The 12,077-nt window shown below is 50.1% G+C and overlaps 1 protein-coding gene across 1 annotated transcript in view; it reads right to left on the minus strand.

Annotated features, from left to right (window-relative positions):
• Positions 1-11,422: 11,422 nt before the first annotated feature.
• Positions 11,423-12,077, minus strand: part of LOC142570990 (venom serine carboxypeptidase-like) — a 32,944-nt gene continuing 32,289 nt past the window's right edge. Inside the window, exon 6 of the mRNA XM_075679285.1 lies at positions 11,423-11,620. Within this exon, the coding sequence (XP_075535400.1) occupies positions 11,513-11,620 (108 nt within the window). The 3' untranslated portion in view covers positions 11,423-11,512. The remainder of the gene's footprint in view (positions 11,621-12,077) is intronic.

Below are 12,077 nucleotides of genomic sequence, written 5' to 3' on the forward strand. Positions count from 1 at the left end.
GCGACAATGGAGGTCTTGTACAGATTGATGGCGACGCAGTTCTTGCCTCCCGAAATGCAGCGCTTAGTTTTCCTCTTGCGTGGGTGAAAGGCGCCGACACATGGGAGACAACGAGCGCCGACGCGTGGAAGTTAAGCGACGTGCAATTAACGGGCGCTCGGCTGGTGGCCTGCTCGAAAGCGTCGTGTAAAGGTCGCACGTCGTCGTAGGGAAGTGTCTGCACAAAGCCATTAGAGTGCAGCATGCGGCGGCAGCAGAGTGGTGCAATATGTCCGCAGGCATAACATATGGGCCTGTTGTCTTGCGTGCGCCAAGGAACTACAAAGGCGGGAGCATTAACGGGATGACGAACGGGCGGCATGTGGCCGTAGATGTGACGCAACGAGTGTCTGTCGAGGAGGCTGCGTGGCGACGGATGCGTAAGTGAGGGGAATGGCGGCAGGATATTGCTGACGTGCATTGGCAGAGCCTCAGCAACTTGCTCTTGAATAACCCGCCGTAGCGTTGGGGCGAGCTGTGTAGGAGGCGGCTGCGGCAGCGGCTGCTGTTGGGGCAGCTCAGCGAAGAGTAGTTGAGAAAGCTGACGTACAACTCTCTCCCGCGCGAATGCTTGGATTTGTTTGAGCAGGGGTTTGAGCAGGAACAGCTGGATGGCCGAGTGGCTCTCGATCGTGCCAATCACACGATCCGGCTGACTCGGTGGTTGCACTGCAGGCATGGAATAGACGATCTGGCTGGTCTTGTCCGTGTGCTCTTATTCTTCATTACACACCAAACGGTCAGCTCCACCGCGGCGCGTGCAAGCGGATTTGTTTTATGAAAGGATTAAGCTACCTCGTAGTTCTGTACGCCCCCCCCCGCCCCCCTTTTTTTACTGTCGCTTAGGTTTTCTTTCCTCGTTGTCGCTTCCAGACACGTGTGTACATCTTTGTAGTCCGCTGGTAGCGCAGGTGTAAGAAACTGCGGCTTCGGAGGCCCCTGCCTCGTTGTGGTCAAATGGTTCGATTTATTTGATTTATCCTACATGCGTAATGGGCAAATGGTGCAGCAGACGATCCCCGGACTGTTGTATGTGGACGACATAGTGCTTTAGCGGACGGTGCAACAGATTTACAGAGACGTGCGAATATGTGTGGCAACGCAGCGACAAAGCTAGGCCTTAAGTTTAGCGCAAAGAAATCGGGAATAATGATATTTAATGAAGAGACGAGCAATTACGCGGTGTAAATTCGACAGCAAGTCATACCCATAGTCAAGCAATCTACATACCTCGGCGTATACGCAAACAAAGAAAAGACTTACTCAAGCACCCACCAATATAATTTGAAAATAAAGGGGAAGCGGTATGCAGCACTAATGAAACAGCACTTTGAGGCCACAATAAATATGAGATGGTGCGGGAAATCTGAAAAGGAGTAATGGTGCCAGCGTCAACGTTCGCAAATGCCATGCCGTGCTTAAAATCGGATATCCTATCGGGGTTGGCACTTAGCCAAAGATCGGTGGGCAGGTTGACTTTGGGAGCCCATGGTAAGATCACAAATGAGGCAGTACAGGGGCACATGGGTTGGGCGCCTCTTTTGAAGTCAGATAAGCGTAGAGCAAAATTTGTTTTGAAGAAAAACTCATGAACATGGATCAAAATGAATTGGCGGCTAAAGTGCAGAAGTATCTGTACCTAAAAAGCGCGGACACAGAATGGAGGAAGAGGCCAAGAAAATTGGCAACCAAATGAAATTACGGGGTTTTACGTGCCAAAACCACGATCGGATTATGAGGCACGCCTTAGTGAGGAATTCCGGAAACTTGGACCACCTGGGGTTCTTTAACATGCACCTGAGTGTAAGTACACGGGTGTTTTCGCATTTCGCCCCCATTGAAATGCGGTCGCCGTGGCCGGGGTTTGATCCCGCGACCTCGTGCTTAGCAGCCCAACACCAGAGCCACTAAGCAACCACGGCGGGTAAAATTGGTAAGCAAGTACAGGATAATTGAAAGTGTAAATAGACAACCATGAGTCATCAGAAAAAAAGTGAGAGAAACAGACAGCACTTGGATGCAAATAATGAAAACAGAAAGGACCATGGATATTTACAAGAATGGGAAGAAAGAAATGGAAAATCTGTACGATAACGCAAAGGGCAGTGCCTTGCTATTTGAGGCTCTAGCTGGTTGCCTCAGCGCAAAAACAAACGAGCAAATACTCGCAATGAGGCATGTGTAGAGTGCAGAAAAAATACGGAGAACACTTAGCACATCATAATGGAATTCGACGGGATACACCCAGTGAAGCCGTTAGAATGTACCCCTGCCAGAAGCGCTTGGATTTAAAGTGGACAGAAGAATCAACCGGTCAGCATTCGAGATAAGCAAGAGGCTTTTACAGTATTAATGGGAAAAAAAGAGAATATATTGACACGACCGCATCCGTAACAGGCATAGGTAGAGGTGCAAGGTATATGGGGACGTTTTGAGGAAGGAAAGAAAAAAATATTAAGGTGATGTATAAAAATAATGCTAGAATAAAAAGCATTTAACACAAGCAGGCTAGGTGACTATTTGTCACCTCCCCGTTTCAAAGGGGGTGCCATTAAATCATCATCATCGTGAGATCGTTTACCGACATGGTTTTCCTGCAGCTCTCAGCAACAGGGAATGGTTGTTTATAGACGTCGCCGAAATATGCGTCCGCAACCCGCCGCGTGACTAAGGTTTGAACCTCTGACTACGAGCTTTGGTTTGAGAGACTGACTACGAAAAACTTTGGAAAACAATTAATCCTTCACGTCAATATAGCGTTTTGTTGCACTTCCTTTTCACAAGAAAACGTTTCTTGGAAGTATCTTCAAAGTAACGAAATACTTTTTACGAGTATTTGTAGTACCATACTCAAGTACTTTTATGAATTAAGTATTTTTTACTCTACTCAACTACGTTTTTCGCGCAATGCTTAGTATCTTAAGTACATTTCTGAAGGACCTTGCGTGCACATGCCTGCTCAGAACAGTTGTTACTTGTTTCTGCTGAGCGCAAGGTCGAGGGTTCGATTCCAGATCGCGGCTGCTGCATTTCGATGGAAGTGAGAAAGCAAAAACGCTCGTTTATTGTATTTAAGTGCGCATTAATGAACTCCAGGCTGTCAACGTTAACCCGCATTTTATCCACTGCATCGGCTCACATTGTGCATTTAAATGTATCTGGATAGCGAAACAAAACAAGAACACAAGAAGAAACGAAGACAAGCGCTTGTCTTCGTTTCTTCTTGTGTCATTGTATTGTCGTGCTATCCAGATACCTTTCAATGATGACCGACCAACAAGCCCGTATCGCCACCCACATTGTGCAGTTTCGGGACGCTGGCTCAACTCGTGGGAATTGCGCCACGAGACATACAATAGTGAACAGAAAGATTCGCTATTGTTGCACTTGCGTCGTGTGAGCTATAAACTACTCGGAATGTTGGCGCTGCGTCATTCCAGAGCGCTACCCTATAGGGCAATATATTGCCTTGAACGCCCAGTGTCATTGTACTTTATGCACACCTCATAGACCTTGCGCCCACCGTGCACACAATTATTTTCGTATTCGAAGAGTCTATCACACGAAAACCGTAATGTCAAACAGTAGCGAACCAGTAGTAGTGCTGGTGAGATAAATTCTAATGATAGGTGGCGGGGTTAACCGAGCAAAAGGCCACGCAAATTGTCCCCCCCCCCCTCCCTACCCTACCGGAAAGTTGCGCCCTCCTCCCCAGCTCACTTTAAGCCCTGCTGTTAACCAACAAGAAGCCAGAGAGAATGATCGTGCACTGTGAATATCGCGTTGGTTGGTTGATCTCTGACTACTCAGCGACTTGCGGTTTTTGTTAGTCATCGCCTTCTGTTAAAGCATTTACCCACTGTTTGATTCCTAACACAGCGTATACCGCAGATTAAAACCAAAAGATAACCAGGCGCGAAATTCAGTACACAGGTGCTGCAAGTACTAAAAAAAAAAAGCCCACTTGGGGGCTTTTAAGTGCAACGACTTAACTTTTTGTTTCGGCTGTTTATTTCAGATTGCACAAAGTGTCGTGACCCTTTTCGCTGCAGAGACCTCTAACAGGGTCGTGGCCGGATTTGATCCTCGGCCGCAGGGGGGAGGGTCAATGCTTCCGACATTACGCAGGACCAGTGCGCCTAATTCCGTGACGTCAGGATACTTCGCCGAACCTTCTACTGCCTAGCACGGCGTGACGAAAGCGCGAACACGATAATCGTAGTCGCACGCTTGCGCGCGTCCCCGTTTGATTGTGTGCGTGGCTGTCGCTCCAAACAGCGTGACGTCACGGCACTGCACAGGCCTTGTGTTGTTTAGGAGGCGCAGAGAGGGCGCGTATTCCTACGAGGCTAGGGTGCCATATTACGTCCCTGGGTGCTGAAATTTCGAAAGTTTTTCACACTTGGCAGCAACGCTACGACATAGCGAGCGGTCGAAACAGGAAAACGGGAGGAACGCGATAAATATTCGCCTTCACATCCTCGATAGTTAATCGCGAAGTAACAGTGTCTGAGACCTGAGTGTGCCCAGGTGCGCATGCTTCGCTTGACTTCGGCACGTTTGCGACCGAGATCAGAAACTCGAGCGTTCCCGAGTTTCACTTGGGGGAGAGCTTCATTGCGTAACATCTTCATGAACGATGCCCCCCTCCCCCTCCCCTCCCCCAGTGGGCGTCCTGTGTCTCATTTTCTTCGCATCCCTGTGTCGGTGACGTATGGGGTGATGAATGAGAGCCTTGTAGGGGGGGGGGGGGGTGTCGCTCTGGAACCCCGCTACGGCGTCCCTCGTGTTGAGATGTAGCTCTGTGATGCAAAGCATGTCAAGCACACATTTACTCGTGTTCACAACGCTGCTTGGATAAGCTGTGTGGGAAGCGAAGCTCGCTCGTGCACCTTGCGAATGCAGAAGCTGGGGAACGTCCAAGCGGGTTTGTTCTTTCTTGATGGCGTCGCTAGAGATTTGAGAGCCGGAAGAAGGCCAGAATCTTGAGTTGCAGCTAAAATGCATATAGTCGTCCTCATCTTGTCCCTATAGGTAACAACGGTACAAGCTTCTCGTATACAAATGTGTACAATCTCGTGTGTAAAACTTTGACGGCCTCTCTACGGAAATCGTTCTTGTGAGCAATTAAGACTGAAATGATGCGTTAGTAAGGGTGATTGGTCTCCAAGTTCGATATTCCTGGTGCGCCAGACGGCCCGTTATATACCACGCCCAGGACAATATGTAGGAATGACCACGTGACGTCTGACACGCGTGAAATGTGTAACAAGAGAAAGGCGCTCCACGTCGACTCGAGAACGCCGTACACCCGTTCCTTTCTTTAATTCTCATTCTTTCGTCACGGGCCAACATTAGTCGTGACCCAGATGATCCGTTCCGTCCATTTCATCTGCTCAGGCGCACTCTACTTTCCCGCTCCGAGTCGCTCAAGCGACCGGAAAGAGACAGTCCGGCATAACGGTCACGACTGTCCGAGCAGAACAAAATGAAAGTAAAAGGGAAAAAACAAACAAAAGAACAGGTGCATTAGGCAAGTCGAAGTGGGCAGAATAACGAAAAGCGAACGTTCGTGTGTTGAGAGGCGCGCGCGAAAGCCTGCATAGTCGTGCGTACGGAAGAAAAGACAGTCTTGCCTTAATCGTTGGCGGCTGGGTCTGCCCGCGCGCAGTGCAGCGTGCGCAGACTGAATACGCATTTTTTTTCTTTTTTTTTTCCCCCTCGCGTAGTGTTTTCTTCGACGCTTTGGAGTAGTTCCGCGCGAAGAAAACCGTTCACCTGACGCAAGAAGGCGGCCGCGCTTGCGTACGCTCACCACCATGCGCCTAGCCCTGGAAAGGCGCGCAGTGAATTGTCTCTCGGCGCTGTGCGCATCCAGCTGCAGCGCACGTGACTGAGTCGATGGACCACGAACGCGCTACCATCCGGCCGCTGGTGAGCTGCTACCGTGGCTGCTACCGTTCGTCGACCCCGTAGCGTATACCAGCTGACTGTATACGTGTCGACGAAACCACGGTGGGTGTGTCTTAGACGCTTTTCGAATCGCCTCGTGCGATCTTGTGGTCGGCACTCGGAAGAGCTTTGTAACCTATATAGTGCGCTTCGCCGACACCGTTTCATCGCTTGTGCGTCAATTGCCTTGTGGGGTTGTGATACGAATGGACGAGAAACGTTGTGCAGCGAAGCTCTTCACCTGGTATGCGCGCGGATCAGCCGAGTTTAACGCGACGCCGCCGTTCCCGGTCTACATCCCCATGTCAGGCTAGATCCGCCCAGAGGTGAAGTTTTGCTGACTAAACATTTTGAATTGCGAAAGCACTCGAAGGGCGACAACCACCTTAACGAACAATGCACTAAATGCAACCGAACGTTCGACCAAGAAACCGGAGGACTTCAGACCGAGATCCAGGTAAATAAAGGTGCTGTTTTCCAGCTTGGAGAGCAGCAACAGTCGTACTGCCCTTATCGCATCACAATCACGTGCTAAGGCGCACGTGATTTGACCCAGTGCCACGTCACCTGAAAAACTGACCACCGCAGAGCTCCGAAGGACCGCGAACTGCCACAACGCCGCGCCGGACAACTGTTACCACGTTGGAAGCCACAGCGAGACCAAGGAGGAAGCCGGTATACGCACTCCAAGCTAAAGTAGACACCGAAGTTCTTCATTGCTTCCGCGAGGCGGGACCCATCACCCAGTTCGTATTCCTTGGCGCAAACACTGCGACTGCCTCGAGCCACCCGACGCGTGGTGTGCTATCCTCGATCTCTGGAAGACGACCGTGCAGTCGCGTCCAGCCAAAGTTCATCCGCGAGACCGGACCCGAGTGCCGAAACACGGGGGCCGTCATGGCCAAGCTGCCTTCGCTCTGCGACTCCAGCTTGCTGCAGTCGCACAAGGGAGCGGCGCCGGTAAGCGAGCCGCTCGCCGACGCGCTGACTCCGGCGAGGGTTCTGCGCCTCACATTCTTCACGCTCATGTTCATCATGGGCGGCGTCATGCTTCTGATGCGCGCCTTCTACGAGAGCCGCGAGGGGTTCACCTCCATGGCCGAGTCGAGCGGCATCCCGACGGGACTCGTCGGCGGCGCCGTGGTCTTGATCAGCGGAAGCGTCCTGCTCACCGACGTCTTGGTCGTCTTGCTGCATCTGGTTCGACGGTCGTCGTCCGCGTCCTCCGTCGACTGCGAAACGTCGTCCGCCACCGTTGGGACGAACGGCCACTTCGTTCCGGTTTCGGCGTCGTTCAGCAAGTGCCAGTGAGAATCGAGGGCGTGTTCCAAGCGTTTACCGCCTGCATGCTCGGTATACGAGTGCCGTGTTTTCGGTGCGAATCTTCTTTTTTTTTTTTTTGTACGACAAAGGAAAACAGTGACGTGACTGCGGTTTTCGCGGTTCAATAAGTTCCGCCTGCCTCTAGAGGGTTTTTTTTTTTTTTTCGCGCGCTGTGTGTTCGAAAGGTTATCAGCGGTGTTCCCGTGGTCGTGTGGTATTCGTGTAGTATGGCGCCGACAGTGGTACAGATATATATCTAGCGAGTATTGTCTGGCTGGATTGTTGTTTTGTGCAATTCTTTACAATGCAATATGTGAGCGAGATTGGTTGTTCGTTGATAATATCGCTCATACGTGCGACATTCCCTGCCACTTCAATTCGCAATGCAAGGAATATGTGATTGAGTATGCTCGGCCGACACATCGGGCTTTCTTTTTTTCGTCACGTAGGGAGCGTGCCTTAACTTGCGCATGTTTTCCTCAACTCGTTCCCTAGGAGCGCGTATGATAAAATAACTGCTGCGAAAACTTTCCTTTTTTCTCTCTCTCTCTCTCTCTCTCTCGCGAACAAATCGAAGCACCTGATTGTGATGATTGGCATTATTGTGCTCTCTCGAGAAAGTGGCACTGCTGCATGTTGATGGACAATTGCTGTGCTGTTTTTTTTTTTCTTAAGGAATCTGTGGAAAGGTTGAAAGTACGTTCTAGCGTTCCTGACACTGTCTGTTTGCAAACAGGCAGAACATGCTATGTTCGCGCAAACATTGTAGTTATAAGAATGATTCATGGTGTTGCTCTCGAGGATTACTTTGTCACCGTCGTGTTACGTCATCCGCAGCACTAAACGTGCTCAGGTCTTCTTTTTCTTCTGAGTATGTTGCGCGCCCGGTGGGAATAAAGACATTTGCTACGTTCGACGCGGTTACGCGTTTTCCTCATTTCTCAAATTCAACGCCAAGCGTACGTATGTCGCTCCGCGGAGCTTGAAACGGCCGTGTGTATAGTGGGATGACCTTATGCGACTCCTCAGCACTCCTGGCTACCTCAACGCCGCACGAGGCAAACAACAATGCTTTAAGTGTACTATTATACGACGCGAACAGAAAACGAAAGCAAACTTATAACGAAATCTTAACTAAAAGAAAGCAGCAGTACAGCGCTAAAGCGCTAAATGTTTAAAAGTTAAAATGAAAGAGCGCAAGTCATTACAGGTCACCGCGCGAATCTCACATGTGCGTGTTCGTATACTACACAGCTGTCCAGGATAGCGCCAACAGGTAGGACAAAGGAATTGACAGAACGCCCAGCACTGGCTTGCATCTAAAGATACACCGAGAAGCACTCGCTTTGCCACACAGTCACGCACGCGTACATCTGATTTTTTTTCTGTATTATCGCTTAATATGGTAAATCTGGCTGAACTATCAGATGGTCACGTTCGTTTACACAGTTCGAACTGCAAGTGAACGGTATAGTAAAACATACGAGCTGCAACGAAGACAGGACGAGGAAAAATTGCACAGTATTTGCATAACGTGTTGCAGGCAGCCGACTGAACGGCACAGTTGCGCCACGCATTAAATTCCTGGATCGAACAAACACTGGCCAGGAGGTGCTATGCGGCAGTCTGAGTGTACTACTATACGCTGACGCTGTCCAGTAGGAAGGTCACAAAAATGGTACGATATTTTGAACGATAACAGAGGCGCGCACGTATACCAACGTTTGCTTTATAGCCCGATCCGTATACTGCCAAGTTCTATGCACGGTCGTCCACGTTGCGAGCAGTGCATGCGCTGTTACGTTTCATCACGTCGGTGACCAGTCGGGCTGGACAACGCCTCAAAATAATCGCGGAATTCGCTGGCACCAAACCGCGGCTCCTTCTGCCAAAGGCTTTCCTCCGCGGCATATAGGATACGTGTTATGGCGCTGCTGTTAGCGTGCGAACTTTCACCGCTGGTTGCCCATAGCCGCCTTGCCTAGAAAGACTTGCCAAGAAACTTGGACTTACTGTACAACTTTTTTAGCCCAGCCCACCGAAGGCGTACTTAAACACGTGTCAGTCTGTCTTTTGTATTCCGGATGGCTGAAATATTTCCCGCTGCCGTCTTTTACTAGTGCGGTGTAACACTCTGTGTCTTGTGAAATCGGGTACGCGTCAGCAATCCATTTCAATGCGTGGGTGAGTGTGCTCCGTAGTATGTGGTCAGTTCAGCAGTGCGCTCTCCTATAGCCTGACAGGCTTATGGCGTATTCGGCCACATATCATGGGGATTATATCCTTGAAGTTATATGCTTGATTTTTCTTGTCGCTTTTATCCCGCTATTCTTGACATTTCCACACCAACTGGCCTGCATGCACTTCTACGCTCGCGCGATATTTGTGCAAACATGCTGCTTCTAAAAATAGACGCAAGAACGTGTGTTCCCGAGTTTTGTCTGCGACATTCGTCGTGCTTTGCCGATGTTGTCGCAGACAAAACTCGAGGACGAGACATGCCCCTGATGTCCGGTGCCGGTAGAACAGGCAAACCTGGAGCACATTATATGGCAGTGCTATGGCCTTGGTGATACTCGGCACCAGGTAATCGAAGACCTCCCTATCGAGCAACGACCGCATTCTTTCCGTGAGTGTATTCGCCCCACGGGACGGCTGCTGGAACGAAAGGAAATACTGGACAGCCTCGTGGACTTCATCCGGAAAGCGTTGCTCCAGTACTTAGCCCTGACAACCCTGCCAAAGGGCAAGACATGAGGACCATTGTACTGGTAGTTCTTTGGCTCAAGAAAGTCATTTGAAAACAACTACAACAACGTCTGTCCTGAGCACTGGTCGTGCGGAAGCAGACGACACGTGAGCAGGAATAGAGTCTCTCTTGATTTCAGAACGCTTCGTAACCGTAACGTCACGTTCGTTTAGACATGGGACCCAGTCAACCCGCTAGAAAAACGAAATTATGGAGTCGTTTACACGTGTAAGAAGGGCGAGTCAATAGCGGTTCACATCGAAGAAACAGAGTTTTCTTTGGTGCATTATTGTACCGTGCGGTTTGCTGTTTAGGGCTGCGTGCGCTATACCTTCGGGATCGCTCAACATAGACTGCACCATCTCCGGGATCGTCCTACATTTTTAGTCGAGTTAAGCGCCGCTACCGGTTCTAGGCGTGCGTAGTTTAAAAGCCGATCTATAGCTCCTGCATGGTTTTCATTTCGGTCTTTTTGTACTATAATTATGCATTATTACTGCTCCGTACTTGGTGCGTCTTCGGTGCGCTAACTTGGTGCGCCTTTTTCGTCCCAAGTTTCATTTTGACGCAATTTTCGTTGTCTACGAGACCAAAGTGGCCATGAAGCTTGCGCCTGGGTGAATTTCATATCGAGGAAAGCCGTGCGTCTCGACGGTCCGGCAACGCGGGCAGTTTTGTAACAGTGGTTTATGAACTCGGCCACGTAGATTCATTCCATTCCTTAATATATACGCTGCAGTCACTATTTCTGCAGCAAGCTGCTGCACACGCGTCTTCCCACCATACCGTTCCACATTTTGCAGCATGAGTGGAGCACAATGCGTTGGCGATCACCCAATATCATTTCCGACAGCTGATCGCACAGTTGCAGGGCACACGCGGTAATGGTTTCGCGTTGGTGGGCTTTCGCTTGAGGCATGCAACGGGCTTCGCAAACTACACCGTGAAAAGGGTCCTGATAATGATAACCATAAAGCATTATTAAAATGTGAATGGCCTATCGGCCTATTGGGAGACATAAGATGTCGACAGGACCAGCTAGCAAGAAATGCTCCCTGGACGGTTGCACCGTTACATGCGTCATGCCCGATTGCGCAGCATCAAGTACAGCAGGTGAGAGGTGTATCAATTATTTTTGAGGCATCTGTTTGAAGCCAGTCATCGCGCACTGAATGTGACAGCCCAGAAAATGATCGACCCTGACTGTTGTCACAACATGCAAGGGTCGATATACCTGAAGCACGCGCTACCGACATCGGTGACCCGCAGTCGACCGCGACCTCGCGACGTCACGTCGCGCATGTTTACAGAAACCGTGAAGTTGTTTTCTAGAAATTGCTGGGCACGGAGCCAGCCGAGACCAGTGCGGCTATAGACTTCGTCTTATTCGTCGCAAAACCGAAGGTGGCGCTTTGGCAGCCGGCGAACCCAGTTTATTCGGCGACGCGATCAGCGTGCATCGTCGATCGGTGCGCCGTATATGAACCTGGTGACGAGCGTCAACACTTCCTTGGGCTTGTCGAAAGCTGTCACGTGGCCAGCTCCCCTCACCAGCACCTGAGAGAGAAGGCGTGCCAAGTACGCTTAAAGTCATTGTTTTACAGTATTTGCAACAGTTAAGACAGCAGCAAAGACAAAAGAGCGAGAAACGCGAGACCAGGTTTGGAAACCTTAGTACGTGTAACGTTACGCGTAAAAGACACGGACAGAAGCAAGTAACGAAGATACACGAACAGCGCTGAGTGCGTATCTTCCACGCGAAACGTTACGCGTACTAATGGCACAACAACAGACCCAAGTAGCAACCTTTGGAAACCTGTCTGCGATAGTGGTCGTAGCCGCGTTACAGCGATAGCCACAACGGGGACATTACAGCTGTATTCCAGTGGCGGTGTGGGTGTAGCACTAACTTATCATGTTCCCGTAGCGATAATGAACATGGTACGCGTCGCATGTGTGGACGGTGGGCAAGGAGAGAAATAACAAAAGCATAAACTAAAGGAGAACAGAGTAC

Source organism: Dermacentor variabilis, chromosome 2 (genome assembly GCF_050947875.1).
Source record: "Dermacentor variabilis isolate Ectoservices chromosome 2, ASM5094787v1, whole genome shotgun sequence".
Taxonomy (NCBI): Eukaryota; Metazoa; Arthropoda; class Arachnida; order Ixodida; family Ixodidae; genus Dermacentor; species Dermacentor variabilis.